The 23,769-nt window shown below is 38.4% G+C and overlaps 1 protein-coding gene across 5 annotated transcripts in view; it reads left to right on the forward strand.

Moving 5' to 3' along the window:
* WDR7 (WD repeat domain 7) overlaps positions 1-23,769 on the forward strand; it is a 409,927-nt gene that overhangs the window by 15,211 nt on the left and 370,947 nt on the right. For 3 of the 5 annotated variants that reach the window (XM_006139909.3, XM_006139908.3, XM_027767915.1), the window contains 4 exons: positions 11,492-11,663; positions 18,280-18,386; positions 21,060-21,138; positions 23,362-23,536. In XM_006139909.3, coding sequence (XP_006139971.1) covers positions 11,505-11,663; positions 18,280-18,386; positions 21,060-21,138; positions 23,362-23,536 — 520 coding nt within the window. In that variant the 5' untranslated portion in view covers positions 11,492-11,504. Of the gene's footprint in view, positions 1-11,491; positions 11,664-18,279; positions 18,387-21,059; positions 21,139-23,361; positions 23,537-23,769 lie in introns of those variants that run through there. The other 2 variants (XM_027767929.1, XM_027767949.1) reach the window with 1 other exon arrangement.

Raw genomic sequence — 23,769 nt, forward strand, 5'->3', positions numbered from 1 at the left:
GATAATATTACAGAATTACTGTCAGAGAAAGAGAGGGAGAGAGAGAGAATATGCCCACTGTGTGTCTTAGAGGCTGTCATATGTCACACTGCAATGTTCACGGTAAGACGATATCATGGGGCGAGCAGATAACATAGCGGTTACGTCACTGGTTTGAGTCCCAGACCCAGTGTCAAACTCACACCAGGGGCATGTGCGTGCATGCCCAAGATCCCAGGAGGAGAATGGAGGAGAAGGGATCACAGTGTGGCCATTCCCTCTGGGGAGGGGGGGATGATTTCTCACTTTCTGTCTCTCTGGAGAGCGCATGTGCCCTATTGCAAAAGTCTGTCAAGAACAACAGAAAAAGACTGTTAATTTAACTTCTCTTTGATTGATGGACATTGAAGTTCTTTTCATTTTCACCTAAAAAGTTATAGAAATTTTCAAACATAATAATAATATTTAATGAACACTCTTGTCCTACAAAGAGTTTCAGTACTTATTTTCACAGTTTGGGTTCCCTGGCGAGGTTCTTCTCAGATGGAGATTGGTACTCTGGCTTATTAAGGAATGCTATTGGGGTCACCCTCTGGGAAGGAAAGCAGATTTGGCCAAGAGTAAAAGTTAATTTGTGTGGGACCAGCAGGTGGCGTAATGGTTATGTTGCTGGATTCCCACTTAGGCAACCACGGTTTGAGTCCCGGACCTAGAGGCTTGAAACTCACACCTGATGCATGTGTGTGCATGCTCAAAATCCCAACAGGAAAATGGAGAAGAGACTGAAGCATGGGGAGGTGATTTCTCACTTTCTGTCTCTTTGTCTCTCTGCTGAGATTTTGCCCTATAGCAAAGATCTCTCTGAAAAAAAAAAAGTTGGTTTGTGATGAAGCTCAGAGTGACTCTTCAGAGATATCCTGAATTGGAAGGGGGCTTATATCTTTGCAGTGATTAGTCATTGGACATAGGTTGTTCTGTGGAAAGGGGAGAGTTTGGGCAAGACATCTCTCTTTGACTGAGGCAGTCCAAGAGGGTGCGTGCTTCACCTTGGACCTGTCTTCCAGAAGCTATTTCAGTGGTAATAAGTCCCTCATTCCTGATGAAGGATCTGGACACATAGTATCTTATGATCTTATTTTATCTTCTCTTTCCAATACTTCTTATCCCATATTCTCTTCCCTCTGCTACTGATCCCAGACATCATGTTATGATGTTCCTTCTCTGTATCTACCTCCTTTTGGGATTTTGAAAATGCCCACACACATACTGGCATATTTCTCAAGTCACTGGATCCAGAACTGGAACCACACGGTCAGCTATCTGGATTCTAGCCACCTTAGTCACTAGACTACATGATGGCCCATCCCTCCTTTCACTTTTTCCCTTTTTACCATTACACACACACACACACACACACACACACACACCCTCAACAAGGTCTCTTCTCCCACCCTCTAGCCTTCCATCCAGCCAGGATCATGGGTATTCACACATTTGTGGTGTGAACAGGTCAACTGAGAGACCAAAGCAACCCTGATCTTCCATGTGGCTTTTAGAATTTCAGAGCTCTGTACTACTGCTGTGCTGCTATGTCAGGGCCTTAACTTTTTGTCTCGAAGGCTTTTTTTACTTTATGATTTTATTTTTGACCTAAAATTGATTCAGTATTGGTCTGGCAGTGATGTTATGGTTGCAGTGGCTGGATCCTGCATGGCCGACTTTGTCGTTCAATTCCTAGATCCAGTTGTTTGAAGAACACTCTAGGCACTGGTGTGCTTGCCCAAACTCTTGAAAGAAGGGAGAACCAGAGAAGGGTTACTGTGGTGTGGCTCTCCGCCATGGTGTGTGTTGGGGGTGCTTCCTCACTTTCACTCTCTCTGTCTCTCCCCAGCAAGTGTACATGCCCTCTGGCAAATTTTTAAAAAAGATTCAATATTAATTTTAATAACTTTTTATTAGAAGCCTAAGCCTCAAAAATAAAAAGGGTCCTATCAAAGCATTATTAGTGGCAGAAGTACAATCTAGATCTTCTGACATTTGACTCTAGAGCTTTGTCTTAAAACATTTTTATTTAGTATTTCTTCTAGTCTGTTGAGTTGCTAATAACAGCAATACCTGAGTCTGGGTAATTTAAAATGAATAGAGGTTTATTTAACTCACGGTTTTGGAGGCCCCAGTCCTAAGGGGTTGCATCCAGGGAAGGTTGTTTTATTGGTGGGGTCCTAAATTGGCACAGGGCAACACATGGCAAGAGCTTAAGCACAGCAGAGCATGTACACTCATGTCTGAGACCGTGACTTTGTCTCATTTCCTCTCCCTATAACTTAACAGGCTTTGATCAGTCCTGAGGGCCTTCCACTGATGACCTTAATTTCAAAGCAAAGGCTTATCCTCTTAATCTCATAGTTGGATTACATTTCTTCTTAATACTTTTACAGTACAACCAATTCCAATATATGAACTTTGGGGGACACATTTGAACTATAGCAGTAGCCAATCTCCAAATATAACCTTAAACCAGATTTTAATATAAATGTAACTGAAAACAGAATGTTTCTAGTGTTCTTCTGTTTTTAGAAGCATTTAGTTTTAGGACATATCTATTTATAAGATAATGCTAAAGTTTGAAAGATGGTATTTTCTCTCAATGTGTTAGTTGCAAAATATGAATATATTGTATATGTAATACTTTAGAGAGTCAGTGAAGTAATTATTTTGAAGAATTTCTATTAAAGTTAATACCATATCAAATTATTCAAGTCATCTACTCAATCACTTTTGCTTTTCCATGAAAATAAGGATTTTTAAATCCCAATTTAATTATTCTTTGTGATTTGTTTCATTTCCATATAATGTAAAGCTTTTATCAACATATTTAATTTTTTTCATACAATGGGTTATCATGTTGAAAATGTTAAGAATGGATTAGTAACTAATAATGAACTGGTCCAATGCTGGATTTACATTGCCCTTTTTTTCCCTCTTAAAAATTTCCCTTGTGGTTCCAATTTCATGTGCCTTGGCTTATCTGTTATTCAATTAAAATAAACTTAAACTTAGATTCCTGTGAACTACCTAATTAATGGTTAGAACCTGGCTAATTTGCTATTTTTTGTTTTATCAGTCACTTAGAACTATGTTTATGGGATTGGCCATTTAGTGGTAGTATTGGTTAATTCTTAAAAGTATTCGATTGTAATGTACTATTCTATTTATCCTAAACCATGTTACCCTTTATTTTTCATTATTTCATTAGTGCTCTGGTGGCTTTTTTAAAGTTTATCTTTTATTTTATTAATTTTTAAAATTCTGGGAAAAAATGTTCCGATCTTATACTCGTTAGCCCTAACTGTATGTTTTTGTGTTCTCTTTAAGCAGGTAGTATGTCCTAAGTTTGGTCATGTATCTAGAGAAATAGTCTTCTTTTCAGATCTCACCTGCTTGTGTAATGCTTTCAGCTTTCTTACTGATTTGAGAGAAATTTTCTTGGGTGATGTAATTTAACACTGAGTGTTGTCACCATGGAAAAATGAACTCTTTCCAGATTCTCAATTTTTAGGAAAGTCATTGTTGGATATGTTATTTAGCCAGGAACATGCTGTTCCAAATTTATTAAAATTGGTTCAGTGCTTAGTTTCATTTTATAATGTCAAATAGGAATATAAAAATAATTGTTAGTATCATGGTAGTTTATAAAACTGTCATGCTACAGAAGGATTTATTAATAGGAAGTGGACTTTAAATTTTTTTCTTTAAATGTATATTTAACTGGTAGCCAAAAAAAAAAAAAAAAATAGATGAGATTTTGGAGAAAACAACCTGATGAAGTCTATACATTGTAACAACAACAAAAAAAGATGTAGTATAGATTGTATTTAGTAAACATTTCAGTGTTATTCATCATATTTTACCTGCCTCATTTTCTTGTCAATGATCATTACTTTTGACTGAACATCTATGAGGCTACTGGTGACTCCCTACTGTTTGAAATGATCTATAAGATTCTTCTCTTCTAAGAGGCCCTCCCACTATTTCAGTCTGTCTTTCTAGCTTCTCTGAGCTTCTGTTTATAGATCTTTAACCATATGGTTTATTTTAAAAATTTATTTATTTAATTTTATTTCTTATTAATTTTTAATTTGACCAGAGAGAAACAGAGATAGAGAAAAGGAAAGTGGGAAAGCAAACCACAGGGTCTGGGATTTGAACCATGGTTGGCCATGTGGGAGTCCAGTGCCTCAACCACCATATAACCTATAGCCCTATCATACTGTTTATAACATTTAAATTTTATTAAATCAACTAGGTTTTAATTTTGTTGTAAGGAGATATAAGTCTTCATATTTATGTTTTCTTGAAAAAAGTACATTCTAATCTGATTAATTGAACATCATCCAAATCTAATTTTTTTCACCAGAAACATTTTTTTTTTTTTGAAGAGAGGCTTTTGAAATAGGCATATGCATACTCCAGAAAGATAGAAAGAGAGAAATCACCCCCCAGAAGGGATTGTCACACAATAATTTTTTTTTTCCTTCATTCTCCTCTCTTAGGATTTTGGGAACTCATGCATATGCATCTGGTGTAGTTTCAAGCTGTTGAGTCTGGGACTCGAACTGTTGTTGACTGTGTGGGAGTTCAGCAACATAACCATTATGCCATCCACTGATCCCAGAAACAACATTTTTATTGTGGAGGAATGAGATGAAAAAAATTTTTTTCCCTTTAAGTTTTATTTTTATTTTATTTATTTATTTATTTAGACAGGTTTTTGCTATAGGGTGCGTGTGCTCGCTAGACAGACAGAGACAGAGAGACAGAAAGCAAGAAATCACCCGCCAGTGGGGATGGCCATGCTGCAATCCCTTCTCCTCCATTCTCCTCTTGAGATCTTGGGCGCGCACACACACGTGCACGGCGTGAGTTTAAGCCACCGGGTCCTGGACTCGAACCATGGTCGGCTACATGGGAGTCCAGCGACATAGCCATTACACTAACTGCTGATCCCAATTCCCTTTAAGTTTTAGAATTACAATTAAAGACATTCATGACCTTCAGACATAATGGATTTAGAATAATGGTTGAATTTATTTCTCATTGAACATACTTTTTCCCCATTAATTATCTTTTAAAATTTGCCAGAGAGTGCACACACTCTGGGAAGAGAGACAGAGAGAGGGAGGTGGGCAGTGAGAAAGTGAGAAAGCACCCCTCATAGGGGATGATCAGACCACAATCCCTTCTCCGATTTTCTGTCATTTTGGAATTTTGAACATATATGCACACATGCCCATTTCTTAAGCCACCAGTGTAGGAGTTGAACTGTATCTTCAATGATGTGGAATCTAGCCTCCTTAACTATCTTGCTGCTGGCTAGATCAAACATACTTTTTTTTTTTTTAATGTTTAGAACCGTTTTGAAACAATACTGAGTTTCTCTTGGGTATTGTTAATTATTACTAGTTTGGAAATTTAGTAAGATTAAATACCTCACTTGTTATCAGTAGCACAGCAGAGTGACAAAGACCACAGGTTCTTTAATAATCTGATTTGGTATTCACTTTAATAGAAAGTAGGAACTCAGGCTGCCTGTGTTCTGATTTAGACTTGATCATTTACCACTTCGCAACTCTGTTCCTCAGTGTCGTTGTGAAGGGTGATAATAGTACTTATCTCATGATTTGTTGTGAAAAAAGGTTGTTATTATCTATATTTATATTTGCACACACACAGTGTTTTAAAATTCCAACACTAGGGAGTTCTTCATAACTATTGCCTAGTGGTAGTGGTATTATCTGGGTACCAGGGTTGCTAAGAACAACACATGTGTGTATGTATACACACACACACACACACACACACACACACACACACACAGAGGTTTTAATATTTTTTCTGATCATGCTTGTGCTGTCCAGAAAGAGAGAGAGAGAGAGAGAGAGAGAAAGAGAGAGAGAGAGAAAGAATCCTCCTGTAAGGGATGGCTATACCACAGTTCTTTTTCCTCTATTTCTCCATCCTATCAGGATTTGGGGCATGCATGCACATGTGCCTGGTGTGTTTTTCTTTCTTTTCTTCTTTTTTTTTTTCCTGGAAAGGTTTTCGCTACAAGGCGCGTGTGCTCGCCAGACAGACAGAGAGAGACATAGAGACAGAAAGCGAGAAATCACCCCCCAGGGGGGATGGTCACGCCACAATCCCTTCTCCTACATTCTCCTCTCGGGATCTGGGGCACGCACGCACACGCGCCCGGCGTGAGTTTTAAGCCACCGGGTCCAGGACGAGAATTGCAGTCAACTACGTGGGAGTCCAGCGACATAGCCATTACGCTAACTGCTGGTTCCCTCTTTCTTTTCTTTTTAAAAATTTAATTATAATTTTTATAAAGCAAAAATTACAGAACTTTTTTTTTCAACTTTTTATTCTTTGGTCTGTTAAACATTTCTTCCCTTTGCTTTTCTCATTTACCCTCTACCACCCACTCTCTACCACCTCTTCTCCACTCTTGCAGTCTCTGGTATCTTACACTTATCCTCTTTATTATCATGTCTTTGGATCTTTCATTTTCTGTCATAAACTACGGACGTTTGGTACATATTGAGTGGGGATATACAGTGTTTTGCTTTCAAAGTCTGGCTCACTTCGCTTAACATTAAATCTTCTATATCCATCCACTTTGAATCAAATGATAGGGTCTCATTGTTTCTTATGGCTGAGTAATATTAATATCCTATAGTATATGGTGTACCACAGCTTTCCAATGCAGTCATCAGTTTTTGGACACTCAGATTGATTCCATGTCTTAGCAATTGTGAATAATGCTATAATAAACATGGATGTGCATGTATTTTTCTGACTGTTTTCCTATCCTTTTGATAAATATGAAGAGTGGGATTACTGGGTCATAGGATAGTTCTATTTGTATGTTTTTGAGGAACCACCATAGTGTTTTTCCTCAGAGGCTGTATTAATTTACATTCCCACCAACAGTATAAAGAGGATTCCCTTTTCCCCACAACTTTGCCGGTGTTTTTTTATCCTAGCCATCCTAAGAAGGGTTAAATGGTATCTCTTTTGTGGCTTTAATTTGCATTTCCCTCTTTAGTTTTTCAGGTGTACCATTCCCTGAAATATTCTCTGAAACACACACACACACACACACACACACACACACACACACACACAGAGGTTTTAATATTTTTTCTGATCATGCTTGTGCTGTCCAGAAAGAGAGAGAGAGAGAAAGAATCCTCCTGTAAGGGATGGCTATACCACAGTTCTTTTTCCTCTATTTCTCCATCCTATCAGGATTTGGGGCATGCATGCACATGTGCCTGGTGTGTTTTTCTTTCTTTTCTTCTTTTTTTTTTTCCTGGAAAGGTTTTCGCTACAAGGCGCGTGTGCTCGCCAGACAGACAGAGAGAGACATAGAGACAGAAAGCGAGAAATCACCCCCCAGGGGGGATGGTCACGCCACAATCCCTTCTCCTACATTCTCCTCTCGGGATCTGGGGCACGCACGCACACGCGCCCGGCGTGAGTTTTAAGCCACCGGGTCCAGGACGAGAATTGCAGTCAACTACGTGGGAGTCCAGCGACATAGCCATTACGCTAACTGCTGGTTCCCTCTTTCTTTTCTTTTTAAAAATTTAATTATAATTTTTATAAAGCAAAAATTACAGAACTTTTTTTTTCAACTTTTTATTCTTTGGTCTGTTAAACATTTCTTCCCTTTGCTTTTCTCATTTACCCTCTACCACCCACTCTCTACCACCTCTTCTCCACTCTTGCAGTCTCTGGTATCTTACACTTATCCTCTTTATTATCATGTCTTTGGATCTTTCATTTTCTGTCATAAACTACGGACGTTTGGTACATATTGAGTGGGGATATACAGTGTTTTGCTTTCAAAGTCTGGCTCACTTCGCTTAACATTAAATCTTCTATATCCATCCACTTTGAATCAAATGATAGGGTCTCATTGTTTCTTATGGCTGAGTAATATTAATATCCTATAGTATATGGTGTACCACAGCTTTCCAATGCAGTCATCAGTTTTTGGACACTCAGATTGATTCCATGTCTTAGCAATTGTGAATAATGCTATAATAAACATGGATGTGCATGTATTTTTCTGACTGTTTTCCTATCCTTTTGATAAATATGAAGAGTGGGATTACTGGGTCATAGGATAGTTCTATTTGTATGTTTTTGAGGAACCACCATAGTGTTTTTCCTCAGAGGCTGTATTAATTTACATTCCCACCAACAGTATAAAGAGGATTCCCTTTTCCCCACAACTTTGCCGGTGTTTTTTTATCCTAGCCATCCTAAGAAGGGTTAAATGGTATCTCTTTTGTGGCTTTAATTTGCATTTCCCTCTTTAGTTTTTCAGGTGTACCATTCCCTGAAATATTCTCTGAAGGGCTGGCCTACTTTTGGTGAATTCCCTCAGCTTTTGTTTATATGGGAATGATTTTATTTCTCTTTCTGTTGAAGTACAGTCTTGCCGAATACTGTATTCTTGGCTGAAATTGTTCTTCTTTCAGAGTTTAAATATGTCTTCCCATTCTTTCCTTGCCTGAATTGTTTCAGGTGAGAGGTCTGATGTTAATCTAATGAGGTGACTTTTGTAAGTAACTTGGCATTTCTGTCTTGTCATTTTTAGAATATTGTCTTTGTCTTTGATTTTTACCAGTTTGTCTGTTATGTGCCTTGGGGAGGATCTTTTATGTTAAATTTTTTTAGTGTTCTTTACCCATTTCTTTGCCTTCTAGAATATCCATTATGTGAATTTTCAGCCATTTAATGGTGTCTAGAATTTCCCATATGTCATCCTTTTTTTTTGTTTGTTTCTTTTTGAGAGAGAGATTTTTGCTATAGGGTGTGTGCACTTGCTGGAGAGACAGAGACAGAAAGCAAGAAGTCACCTCTCATGGGAGATGACCACGTCACAATCTCTACTCTCCTGGGCTTTGGGGTATGTATGTACATGCACCTGGTGTATTTCAAGCTACTGGATCCAGGACTGGAACTGCAGTTGACATGTGGGTGTCTGGCACCTTAACAACTATGCCACCGGCCAGCCCCTGTCTTCATTTGTTTTAAGAGGCTTTTGCCTTAGAGTACCATAGAAAGTGAGAGAGAGATACAGAGACAGAGACAGTGAGAGGGAATGTGAGAAATCACCCCCCAGGAGGGATGGAGACAACAATTCTTTCTGCTCTATTCTACTCCCTGGATCTTGGATGGCACACATGCACCCAGATTCAAGCCACTGGGTCTGGGACTTGAACTCTGTTTGGCAGTGTTGGAGTCCAGTGCTATGCCATCTGCTGCCCTTTCCCTGTTCTTATTTTAATGTTTATTTTCCCATTCTTCTTGGTTGTTTGGATTCAGTTGAAAGTTTTATCTTCAAGGTCAGAGATTCTTTCTTCCACATGATCTAATTGACTCTTAACCCTTTTTAGGGAGGTTTTGTTTTCCTGTATCATGTTTTTTATATCCAGCATTTCTGGAATTGGATTCTTTTCCAGGGTGTCTGTTTCTCTGTGGTGTTCCTCCCTCATGATTTGAGGGATTTTCTCATTTCCTGGAATTGGTTGTCAATTTTCTTTTGCATCTTTCTATTGTTTAGTTATGATAGAAATTCTGAAATTTTTTTCCCTTATGTTTCTGTGATTTCTTATGTTTTATCCATTGTTGGTGATGAGTTATTGTGTTCCTTTGGGGGCAAAGTATTTTCTGGCTTACTCATGTTTCTTGAGGCACTACTGTGATTTTTAGTCATCTGGTGATGTACTTACTTCTTGCTACCTCTTTGGAGTAGGTTTCTTTTTGTTGTTGTTGTTGTTAACTTTTGGAGAGGTTTTTGCTATAGGGCATGTGTGCTCGCCAGAAAGACAGAGAGAGACAGACAGAAACCAAGAAATCACCCCCCAGGGGCGATGGTCACTCTATAATTTCTTCTCTATTCTCCTCTTGGGATCTTGTGCACACATGCACACACACCTGGCGTGAGTTTAAGCTACTGGGTCTGGGTCTTTTTTTTTTTTTTTTTTTGAGAGGGTTTTTGCTATAAGACACGTGAGCTTGCCAGAAAGACAGAAAGAGACAGAGAGACAGAAAGCAAGAAATCACCCCCCAGGGAGGATGGCCACGCCACAATCCCTTCTCCTCCATTCTCCTCTTGGGATTTTGGGCTTGCATGCACATGCGCCCGGCGTGAGTTTAAGCCACTGGGTCCAGGACTTGAACTGCAGTCGACTACATGGGAGTCCAGCGACATAGCCACTACATTAACTGCTGGTCCCCCAGGTCTGGGTCTTGAACCACGGGCTACTACATGGGAGTCCAGTGACATAGCCATTATGCCAACTGCTGGTCCCTGGAGTAGATTTCTATAGCTATGTGCTTGTGCACTTCTCTATGATGTGAATTGTCTCTGTGCCAGTGTCTCTCTTCTTCTGTGGGTGGCAGTGTGGAATCCACAGTGGGAGTTTTGGGTTCAGTTTTACTGAGAGGAGTTTCTTTTCTTTTTGCTTGGAGTGAATGTAGGGAGAGAATTCCTCCAGAGCCTTACCGTGTTTAGCTATTTGGCTCTTATATCCCCACACCTCTCTGTTCCCAGTGTGGTTGGGGGCTAAGCTTGGCGCTAGAATATAAGATGGTAGCCAAAAATCGTGCGCCACATGCAGTGTAGCAGGTGGACTGAGGCAGCCCCTCCTGCATGCTGTAGGCTGAGCAGGGGACTTTGGTGAGCAGCTAAGGCCTGCACAACCCTGCTTTCCTTCTGCTCCTTTTAATCCTGTGACTGCGGAATGGGTGGTGGTCTTGAAGGCTGAGACAGACCCTCCTCCCACACTCTGGGCTGGAAAGGGGGCTTTGGTGATTAGATTAGGTCTGCACCCAGAGTATTTTTCAAGCCAACAGAGCTAGGATTCAAACTGTGGTCAGCCACATGGGACCCATATTTCCTTTCATAGTACTTAGCCACTGCACTACAGGCTGGCTCCAATTTTTATATTTGATATTTTTTTTTTTTTTTAAGTGGAGATAGACAACTTGAGAGCAGAAGATTGGGATTGGTATTTAGACTCTTTGACTTTATAGTTCTCTGTGTAGGGGCTTATGCCTCAGTTTCTACCCTGCCATCCTCAAAAGACTGTTTTGAAAATCAAAATGAAGCAGTAGACATAAAAAGTGATTTGTCAACTGTTAAGTGCAAAATATGATGTACTGAAGCCATTGGCTTTTCATTAATAAAATTTATGCACATCTGGACTAAAAACTTCTCCTTTTTTTTTTTTTAAAGTACCCAAAGCAAGGAGTAGTTATGATAAATTAGTCATTTTTGCTTGGAAATTATAGATGTTTAAATGGCTAAAATTTACTACCAGGAATATATGTCTATTTTTCAATTATACTATTTGGTTTATTGGCTAATAAAAATATATTGCATGTTTTAGTTTGAAATTTGTCATATCTAACATTACCCTTGTAACATTTTCAGGTTCGAGAACACAATGGCAGGAAACAGCCTTGTTCTGCCCATCGTCCTCTGGGGTCGCAAAGCACCAACACATTGCATCTCAGCAGTACTTTTAACAGATGATGGGGCCACAATTGTAACTGGATGTCATGATGGACAGATATGTCTCTGGGATCTTTCAGTAGAATTGGAAGTGAGTATTTGAAACACCTTTTGTACATTTTAAATGTAAGAAACTTATTAGACTATAACCCAGTCTCAGAATAATATTGTTTCCATACTAGTTTACTATTGCATTGCTAACAGAAATACCTGAGACTGGCTGATTTAAAAAGTAGAAGTTTTATTCAGCTCATGGTTTGGAGGTCAGAGGTCCAAGGGCCAATTTCTGATAAGGCTTCAACATGGCAGAGAGCAGGATCTTTTTTTTTTTTTTTTTAATTTATTATCATTATAATCTTGCTTATATTACATTGAATCACATACCACATATAACTTTACAGTGTATGACATTTCTTTTTCCAGAAGGACTACAGAGCAGTGTCTATAAACTTCTGTCTGTCCTGGTCTCTTTCTTTCTTTGATAAATGTACCTGAACTCAATTGTAGGGGTCCCACCCTAATGATGTTATTATACTCAAAGTGCCTGCCATGGGACATCATGAATGAATTGAGTTCTCACTTAACACCTTTACTGTACAACCAAGTCCCAACACATGATTCTCTGGGGGACATCCACACTACAGGAGGTTATATGTATATTCTGCAAAGTATGTTTTGAGTAAAATTGATAGGTATGTAGATCAGTTATTTATATATTCATTAGAGTTGACTTCTGCTGGCTCTTGACTAGTTTCTATTTATTACATTTAAAAGTTTTCAAAAGATTGTGACTCATCAAGAGGAAGTTTCCTAAAAGGTATTAAAAAATAGTTTAAGGGGCCAGCAGGTGGCGTGGTGGTTAGGGCTGCTGGACTCCCACATGGCTGACTGCGGTTTGAGTCCTGGACCTGGTGGCTTGCTTGTTGTTTTTCTTTTTCTCTCTCTGGTCAAATTTGAAAAATGAGTAAATAAATGAATAAAGTTAAATAAAATACTTTTTTAAAAAAAAAAAGCTTAAAACTGTGGGTGCACCTACACCCTTGAACATACACGTGAGTTAAAACAGTGAGTGCATGCACACCCATGACTATATATGAGTTGACACTGATACCTTCAGTTCTAGTATAACCTCACAGGGTTTATCCTACTTTTCTCCTCATATTTAGAACTCCCGTTCTCTGATAACTCTTCCCAGGTATTTCTTATAAGGGGGAACATAGAAAATGGGTTGGTAGCTGATATGGAATGTGGGGTCAAGAAAGTAGATTAATTAAAAAAATTTTTTTTTCATTAACAGCCTTATAGAGAATTAATTCATGAACCTATGATTCATCTTTTTTTTTTTTTTTTGAGAGGTTTTTGCTATAAGGTGCATGTGCTTGCCAGAAAGACAGAGACAGAAAGCAAGAAATCAACCCCTGGGGGGATGGCCATACTGTAATCCCTTCTCATCCATTCTCTTCTCGGGATCTCGGCACGCATGCACACGCGCCTAGTGTGAGTTTAAGCCACTGGGTCCAGGACTCAAACTGTGGTCGAGTACATGGCAGTTCAGCGACATAGCCATTACTCTTAACTGCTGGTCCCTGATTCATCCTTTTAAAGTGCACATTTTGAATGTTTTTTAGCATGTTCACAGAGTTGGCCAACCATTACTATAGTCAATTTTAGAACATTTCATCACTCAAAAACAAATTCCATATACTTTAACTGTCACTTTAAATACTTTTATTCCCATTAGGCAACCACTAATCTGCTTTATGTCTCCATAATTTTGTCTATTCTGGATATTTCACAAATGGAATCATACAATATGTGGGCTTTTATGAATGGCTTTTTTCACTTAGCATAATGTTTTCAAGTTTTATCCATGTGGTAACATGTACCAATACTTTTATTTTTTTAATGCCCACATAATTTTTTTAATTTTATGGGTATACCATACTTTATCAATTTATCAGTTGAGGAACATTTGGATTATTTCTACTATTGACCTTTATAAATAATGTTGCAGTCAACATTTGTGTGTGATTTTTTGTGTAGACATATATATTAATTGCTCTGAGATATACCTGGACATAGTAATGCTAGACTGTATGTTAATTTCATGTTTAACGTATGAGGAACTGCCAGACTTTTCCAAAGTTATGATGTCATGTTACATTCCCATCAGCAGTGTATGAGGATTAAGTTTCTACTGCCTGTAAAGCTATGAGATGGTTTCTATCTTCATGAAACTTTCGCTTGAACAGGGAAACAAGTCTATGAAGAGAATAATGTAGTCCATGCCGTTTGATGAAAGAAGTAAAATGTTAAAGTAAAAGCTCAGCCTTTGAACACGAACAAACATGGGTTGAATTTGATGTCTAACCATCTGACTTTGGGCAATTTATTTATCTTCTATGCCTAAATTTTAATTCTTTTATGCCTATTTTAAAATTTGAATCTACCACACAACGTTGTGTAAGAATTCAGTGAAGGAATTAAGCAGTCATCACAGTACTTACACATAGTAAGGATTTATTTAATGAGTGTTAATTATAGTATTCCAGGATTAGGAAAGTAAAAAGCTGAGGGAGATTGAAAAACAAAAACAAAAAAGAAGAGCAGTGAATGATGGCTGAACAGCTAACCCTAAGGTCCCAGATTTGAATATTAATTTTAATGGCTGCTGCTGCAGCAGCTGCTGCATCTTCCTTCTCCTCTTCCTCTTCCTCTTCCTACTCTTCTTTCCTCCTTCCTCCTCCTTTTTTCTCCTAATTTTGTCAGGGGACACATAAGCTTGCTGTGAAGAGGGAGAGAGAAAAAGAGAAAGTGAGAAAGCATCCCCCATGGGGGATGGCCACACTGCAATCCCTTCTCTTTCTTTCTCCTTTCTAGATTTTGAGCATGTATTCACACACACCCAGTATGTCTTTCAAGCCACAGGATCTTGGATTCAAACTGCGCAGCTGTCCATGCAGGATCCAGCTGCCTTACCCTCACACCATTGACTGGCCTTATAGCTTACTCTTAAGAATTCAGCTACCCCATCTTTTCATTCCTGCCTTGGCAGTCATTAACTAACGGTTTTTAAATATTAATGTTAATGGCTGCTGCTGCAGCAGCTGCTGCATCTTCCTTCTCCTCTTCCTCTTCCTCTTCCTACTCTTCTTTCCTCCTTCCTCCTCCTTTTTTCTCCTAATTTTGTCAGGGGACACATAAGCTTGCTGTGAAGAGGGAGAGAGAAAAAGAGAAAGTGAGAAAGCATCCCCCATGGGGGATGGCCACACTGCAATCCCTTCTCTTTCTTTCTCCTTTCTAGATTTTGAGCATGTATTCACACACACCCAGTATGTCTTTCAAGCCACAGGATCTTGGATTCAAACTGCGCAGCTGTCCATGCAGGATCCAGCTGCCTTACCCTCACACCATTGACTGGCCTTATAGCTTACTCTTAAGAATTCAGCTACCCCATCTTTTCATTCCTGCCTTGGCAGTCATTAACTAACGGTTAACTATTATTTTTTAACTATGTAGTTTTTTAGGATGGGTGATATTTATTAATTGGAGAGATAATTTTATCATATTTCTTTGTACTCATTTGTGAAATGTTTTGTTAATATTTATAACATAACTTAAATCTTTATAGAATATAAGTAAAATGTATTAATGTATAAAATGCATCACATTTATTTTTCCCTTTGATTATATTAATATTTTTTGTTTCTGTGAGTTATTTATATTAAAACTTTTTTAAAAAAAATTATGTTAAGACGTTTGGAATCCAGCTATGTGGAATCCAGCCACCTTGGCCTCCACACCACCTCCTGGATGGATGGTTTTTCTTTTTGATATTGATAATTTGTGTTTTCTTGTTTTTTGATCAGTCTTAGAGGTTTATCAATTTTATTGCTATCTTAAAAAAACAGTTTTTATTTTCTTTCATTTTAGTATTTTTGGCAGAGGGTGCACACACTCACTGGAGAAAGAGAGAGTGCACATACACACATGCAAAAGTGACAAAGCGCTCTCCATGGGGAACTGGTACATTGCAACCCCTTTTCCACCCTTTTATCCTTCTTTTGGATTTTAGGCACACATGCCTGGTGTGGTTTTCAAGCCCCTGGGTCAAACTGCTGAGTCAGCCATGTGGAAGATCCTTTATTCCAGGGCTCGTTTAGCTCCATCCCCCTAGGATGTGACCCCCATGAGTCTCTTCCAAATGTCTCTAATGTTCAGTAAGGCTGTTTGTCTTTACCCTATCACAACTTGAATTCTTACTTATCTGTGCAAGCTCTGGGAATTTTAGGGCTTACAGACCCAGGTAATTTTCTGTCAGGTCATATATTTTTTGTGTGGTGTGATATACACGTGTGGCTTAGAATTAAGCAACAGGTCCAAGAAGACCCCTCTGCAGATTTCTGTACCTTTTTTTTTTCTTTGTGTAGCTGCATCTTGTCTGTTGCTCTGTCTTGCAAGTTTAAGCTGCATTATAACCTTCCTTGTAGTTAGAGCTCTGTCTCCCCAGTTCAGTGAGATTTCTATATTGGGTTTTCCCACCCCACACCAGGTCAGATCAGGGTCTGCAGGAAGAAAACTTGGTGATACAGGTTCCTTTTCATTTGTTACCCTTTTCTCAAGAGATTACAGTCCTTTCCTGCCAGTTGTCCAATATGAGATACATTCGTTTCATATATTTTTTGTTTTGTTTTCCTAGATTTTATGGTGGAAGTCAAGTGCAGTTCTGGTTACTCTATTATGACTGAAAATGAAAATTTCTAGCAGAACCATATACATTGAAAATAAGATAGACCATTTGCAGACTTGATTTTCTTGGGGGAAATTAAAGAATTGATCCAAAGTGGTTTTTTTTTTTGTTTGTTTGTTTGTTTGTTTTCCAGTTTTTGCCATAGTGCTCATGCACTCACCAGACAGTGAGAGACAGTGAGAAGGAAAGTGAGAAATCATCCCTACCAGGGGGATGACCATGCCACAATCCCTTCTCCTTCGGGGATTTTGGGCCTGCATACACATGTGCCTGGTGTGATTTTCAAGCCGCCAAGTCCAGGATGTGAATTGTGGTTGGCCATGTGGGAGTCCAGTGCCTTAACCTTCATGTCACCTTTTGGCCTTGACCTAAAGTATTTTACCCAGAGGAAGAATACTGAACTTTTGTACAGAGTTGTGGTTGAGTATATCAGAAAAGTTCGGATGTATGAGAAAAAAACCTTCTAAGCCTATTCCAACTATGAAACATGAGAGATATTTTCCCCCCTTAATTATAACTGTGCAAAAGATGACAAACATGAGTTTGATTTGGAAAAAATTTTTAACTGCTACTTACGGGTACATACAGCAATCTTAATATTCTTCCTTGGAATATTTGATTTTGAGCAATTTAGCTTTCCTAATAAATTAGTTAAAATTGTAAAATTGGTAACATGAAAGCTACAAAGGAGATAAAAAGATTTTGGTAATATTCTGTTCCTGAAACTGTGTGTTGATTATATGTCCATTCAGTTTCTTCTTTTTTTTTTGGAAAGATTTTCACTATAGGGCATGTGTGCTTGCCAGACAGACAGAGAGAGACATAGAGACAGAAAGCGAGAAATCACCCCCCAGGGGGGATGATCACACCGCAGTCCCTTCTCCTCCATTCTCCTCTCGGGATCTTGGGCACGCATGCACACGTTCCCGGTGTGAGCTTTAAGCCACTGGGTCCAGGACGCGAACTGCGGTCGACTACGTGGGAGTCCAGCGACATAGCCATTACGCTAACTGATGGTTCCCTCAATTTCTTCTTGATATCATATATATTTATAAATATGAAGTAACCTGAAGTAATAGCATGTAATTTGGTACAAAGTAGATAAAAAAAGAGTCTGATTGCCAGATTGCTTTAGAATAGTGGGTATTAAGCCATTCTTTTTGTTAGGTACTATGTTACTAAATCAGTGCTCTGTGAAGTCATTCTTAGTTCCTGACAGTTAACATTGATATCAGCATTTGAGAGGGTACCTGTCTTCTATTTTCTATGTTTGGGAGTGTGAATCCAGAGATTCCTAACAGAGCTTTGGGATCATTCAAGGCATCATTTAAAAAACAAGTGAGAGGCTAGCTCTGTGGTATAGTAGTAAAATACTACTCAAGAGAAGCTGGATGCCACATGGCCACTGAAGTTGAAATTCCCAGCCAGGGCAGCTTGAAACTGGTCATTTTCACACATGCCCAGATTGAATGGGCTGGAGGACTGAAAGAGGATCTGAAGTGACCAGATCCTATAAATGAGTGCTTATACCCTTTTGTTTCCCCACTCTCACATGTGTGTATACTGTGCATGAGCGTGAATAAAGAAAACAATTAATATGCAAAGCAAGATTAATGTATTTTATGCATCACTTCAACTTCGTAACCTGGTTTCCTAGTGTACTGTAGCTTAATGCTTGAGACAACCTTGGTTTGAATCCTGGCTCTGTCACTCTCTACATATTAGGCAAGTAATGCCACCTCCTGTGGCTCTAATTTTGGCCACAGAGCTTTGGTAGGAAGATTATGAGCAATAAATAGATTAGTGATCACTGTTTCACTGCTCTTAGTTTTTAGTGTTTAAGCAATTCTTTTCAAATCAATATTTGTATATTTATATTGAATATTTAACAAGATTCCTAACTGAAAGGTTAATATTTTTGTTTGGTACTTAAACCATCATATTTTTGCACTTACAGATTAACCCCCGAGCACTGTTATTTGGTCACACAGCTTCAATCACTTGTTTATCTAAAGCTTGTGCTTCTAGTGACAAGCAGTACATTGTGAGTGCATCTGAAAGTGGGTAAGTGTTTTCTCATTTCCTTTTTTTCTTCTAAGTCTTTATAATTAGTAGCAATGATTTAACAAGTAGATTTTCTTTTCATTTTTCTTTTTCTTTTCTTCTTTAGAATATCTCCTGAATAAATGCTTTCCATTGTCTCAATCTAAAGGAAGATATTTGAAATATGACTTTAAGTATATAAATTATATTCATATTAATAATTTATAATTTTATGATAATTTGTCTTTCTTTGCTTTTGAGAAACTCAGAATACTATAAAAATTAAAGCATGATCATTAATCCCTATGGCATTTTATTTTTTTTTGAGAATTTTTTTGCTATAGGGCGCATGTGCTCACCAGAAAGACAGAGAGAGACAGAGAGACAGAAAGTGAGGAATCACCCCCCAGGGGGGATGGCCATGCCACAGTCCCTTCTCCTCTATTCTCCCCTCAGGATCTCGGGCACACAGGCATATGCGCCCAGCGTGAGTTTAAGCCACTGGGTCCAGGACTCAAACCACGGTTGACTACATGGGAGCCCAGTGACATAGCCATTACGCCAACTGCTGGTCCCCCCTATGGCATTTTTATTGCATCACAGGCAGCTATGAGAAGTTAAAAACCTAAATGGTCCTAGGCTAGCATCAATTTGGAATAAAAAGTTGTGCAATTATATTGATGTGTAGTAATATACTAACATAACTATGTTTTTTTTAAGTCTCAGAATGTAGCTCACATTTGGACAGGTAGGTCATTGAATAGTAGTTGTAGGGCCCAGAGTATGGGGAATTTTTAAAATATTGTTTGTGGTTAGAAAATATTTATATAATATGCAATTGAGGAGAGTTGGGGAACTTGAAAATAATTATATAAGGCATTGTTCTTCTCCTTGTCCCATAATTTATGGATTTAAAGAGAACCTTGTATAATTCTTTGGAAAGGGAAATGGTGCTTTTGGTCAATTAAAGGATAATTCACATTAGTATACACTGGAAATTTAAGTTCATGGAAAAATTATTTCATACCATCTAAGATATAGAAAAATGATATCTTAAAACCCTAAGAGTATAAGATAATTGATGTTATTAATGTTTTCTCCTGTTAAATAAGCCTTATTTTCCTAAAGAGACAAGGCATGTTGATGCTACTAATTTTCAATGTTATGTATTTGAGATACCAGTTTTTTTATTGTATGCACTCAATAAAGCTATAATACATACAGAATATGGACTATATACATACTAGAATATTAAATTTAATTTACAAAGTTTTGAATTTAGTTGATTGTAATTTTTTCTTTTTAGTACTAAATTTTATAGCTGCACTGATAACACATGAAACATCTCAGTAGTTTAAATTAAAATTTTATTTATTAGGTCTTCAGATCCAAGGCCAGCACACCAAGACAACTGGCTGCCATGACTGAACTGTGGACCTGTCCAAGAAATAAGTCTTAGGCCTTGAATGTTAATAAATACAAAAAGAAAATTTAAAAAGGGAAAAAGAAAAGAAAGTTTATTTCTTGTTCTTGTCCCATTCCTCATGTACTAGTTGGGGTCTCTGCCCTTCTTATCCTTACTTTTAGGATCAGGGTTAGGTAACAATCTTATTTGAAGCAGTCACTATCTGTAACAGAGGCAGAGGAAAAAGAGAATTCTGGAGAGCCTCATGTTGGTTCTGGCCAGAACTCTTTTATGAGTCTGCCAGTCAAAAGGGAACCAGGAGATGCAGTCTTTCCATGGACTCAGAAGTGATGTGAATCGAGCTGGGGAGTGGGCAGGTTGGAGGGGGGATTAGGATGGTGGGTGGGAGGGCTGGGAACTTTTTAAAAAATTATTAATTTTAATTTTATTTATTTATTTATTTATTTGACCAGAGAGAGACACAGAGAGAGAGAGAAGGAAAGTGAGAAAGGAAGCCCCCAGGTCTGGGACTTGAACCATGGTCGGCCATGTGGGAGTGTCCAGTGCCTTAACCACCATGCCACCTGCTAGTCCCCGAGGACTGGGAATTTTGATAAAGAGTGAAATAGTGGATCATTGGAAAAGTCATGACATATTTTTCTATGCAAAAATGCATCATGGCTTTTCCAGTGACCCAATATTTTAGTTTCAGTGGAAGATTAATTTTAAAACACTGTGACAAAATTGAACAGTGCTTTTATTTTTTAATTTTTATTTCTCCAGTTTGTAGCAATTTATTACATTTTAATGCTTCATCTTCTATCCCATGAATATTCATCCTGTACCTTCTAAAGCTAAGCCACAAGCTTGCTGCCATCATAAAAGCCCTTTAAGTTTATAGGGTAACAGGAAGTCTACCTGCACTCTTCCTCATGTGAATTCTTAATCATTGACTGGTAATTTCTTGCTATGCCCATGCATTACAGCTGCCAGACTCTTCATACCTCTAATTGCAATGGCTTCCAAAATCTGTGCTACGTTAGATTGATCCAAACAAGCCACTCTGTGATTTTAACTTGGTTTGTTTAATGCCTATGCATTCATGGCTAGAGGCTTCCTCTTTAGGACCTCATCCCGCTTTGGCACCTAACTGTCCACATGATGCCATCATAATCCACAAAGCATTGGTCCCTGGCATCATTTCTGAAGGTAACTGGTTCCTCGCTTCAAAAAGCTGAGCAGTGCTTTTAAAACTCAGGTCCAAAGTTATCTGTTATTTTGTTTTGTAGAGAGATGTGTCTCTGGGATGTGAATGATGGCAGATGTATTGAATTTACAAAATTAGCCTGCACTCATACTGGCATACAGGTTAGTATCTAATTCTGTGACTGTCTGTGTCAGTACAGTTTACTACAAGTATACAGTTATAAAATGTTTTTAAAATATAGAGACTGGGACCAGCAGGTGGCATGGTGGTTAAGGTGCTGGAATTCCCACATGGCTGGCCATGGTTTGAGTCCTGGACCTGGCGGGTTGCTTTCTCACTCTCCCTCTCTCTCTCTCTGTCTTTCTCTGGAAAAACTCATGTGAAAAATAATATTAACAACAATAATAATAAATAAATAATTCTTTAAAAAATATAGAGACTGTATTTTTATATGAAAAATGGTGGGGAGGGGTAAAAGGACAAAAAGAGTAGAATTGGAGCAGTAAACATATCCCTCCTGAGGTGGTATAGTCGGTAGGTGATAAAGTAGAGGAGAGGCACAGCAGTGGTAGTGCATGCTGGTTGATAGTGTTTCTTGGTAGGCTGAGGCCATGTAGGAGGCCTGGATTCAATTTCTGGCCCACCTTAAAAGCTGGTTGTGGGGAACCAGCAGTTAGCGTAATGGCTATGTCGCTGGACTCCCACGTAGTCGACCGCGGTTCGAGTCTCGGACCGGTGGCTTAAAACTCACGCCGGGCGCATGTGCGTGCATGCCCGAGATCCCAAGAGGATAATGGAGGAGAAGGGATTGCGGCTTGACCATCCTCCCTGGGGGGTGATTTCTCGCTTTCTGTCTCTCCGTCTCTCTCTGTCTGTCTCGCGAGCGCACGTGCCCTATAGCGAAAACCTCTCTAAAGAAAAAAAAAAAAAAGCTGGTTGTGTGTGCCTGTAATCCCAGCTACTTGGGCAGCTGAGTCAGTAGAGTTACACGCTGTAAGCTCACTGTGATAACATAGTAAACTGTCTAAAACAGGCATTGAGCGTGGCAGTCAGTGCCTTTAGTCCCTGCTACTGGGGGGAGGGGGTGCAGAGGCAGGAGGATCAAGACCTGTCTAAAAATAAGGAAAGGAAGTAGAGGAGACTAATGTGGAATGCTGTAGGGATGCCAGTGGTCACTGTCCTGCTTCTGCTTTGTTGAGCTCTCCTGGTTACTCTCAAATGGCAGCGTTTTCATACTTGGTAAGTGCTCTAGATTTCAAATAATGGAATTATTTCTTACTAAAGCTTTTATGATTCCATTCGAGATTGACACAAATGAACTCACTTTTTGGACAATATCTTTTTTATTGTTTGGGCAATTAGTCCTTAGGCATATTTTTGAAGACTTCCCAATTCTTAGAAGAAATGACCAGCTTCATAGGTAGAGTATTACACAGGAATTATGTAATACGTTCCTGGTTTTCTTTCTTACTTTTTCATAATTGTCAACTTCTCTGTGTCTCAGTTGACTCACTGTTTACTATATAAAGTGGTAGAAATATTTTAAGGGATGTAGGAAATATGACCAATTATGTTTCCAATGAGAAAGAAAAGGGAAGGGAAGAGAACCCACCTTTATTAAGTAGATACTGTTGAGACATTTCTTGTACAAATTAAATAGCAGTTTGTCGTTTTACATATAAGAAGTCTGAGGCCCAATTATACTATGTTTGAACAAAATTCATTCTTTATTTGTAAATTTTATTTGGTCATAACTAGTAATTACAAGCCCATACTTGCCTATTTCCATTCACTTAAAATTCATATTATTTTTGTGACCCACCTGACCTTCCCTTTTTATTTTTTAAAGAAATATTTATTTATTATGCTTGTTATTTTTTAATTTCACCAGAGAGAGAGAGAGAGAAAGAGAAAATGAGAAAGCAAGCCACTAGGTCCGAGACTTGAACTGCAGTTGGCCATGTGGGAGTCTAGCACCTTAACCACCATACTACCTTCCAGCCCCATGACCTTCCCTTTTGATTTGATTTGGGAAGTGATTTTATTCAGGTGTTTTATTAGTTCATTTAATGGTATTGTTTTCTATGCTGGGGGGATAAAAGTGAGAAATTATCATTATGTCTTTTTGTAAATAGTTGAAAAGTGGTGATATGATGTTAAGGAAAGAACAATTTTTGTTAGCTACATAAAAATATTAGTATAATTTGATGTATATATGTGTGTATGTACGTACACACACATATACTATATACCATGTAGTACATATTGGAAAATATTACCGAAGAAGTTGAGCATTTAGGAGACTATCAAAATAAGTTTAATGAATGCATAGAAAGTAAACAAAAGAACTTTCTCCAATCTTTTTCCTTTTGACATGAATTTAGTTCTACCAATTTTCTGTTGGAAGTCAGCGAGAAGGAAGGCTCTTATGCCATGGTCATTACCCTGAAATCCTTGTTGTGGATGCCACCAGCCTTGAGGTGTTATACTCCTTAGTTTCAAAGATATCGCCAGATTGGATTAGCTCCATGAGTATTATTCGATCCCACCGAACACAAGGTCAGTACATTATTTGCTTTAGCAACCTCAGCACCATGACTTAGTGTTTAATTTATTATGAAGTTCTATAATTTATCATAAGTTAATGATTTTGGTTATATTCTTTTAAGAAATAACTACTCTAATAACTTACTTTTTGTCTCCTCCTTCATAAAGGAATTGATATGTAAAGTGCATAAAGGAATTGATACGTAAAGTGTTAGGTTATGTCCTCTCTTTGGGATGGACCATTA

Source organism: Tupaia chinensis, unplaced genomic scaffold (genome assembly GCF_000334495.1).
Source record: "Tupaia chinensis unplaced genomic scaffold, TupChi_1.0 Scaffold000012_1, whole genome shotgun sequence".
In the NCBI taxonomy this organism is placed as follows: Eukaryota; Metazoa; Chordata; class Mammalia; order Scandentia; family Tupaiidae; genus Tupaia; species Tupaia belangeri.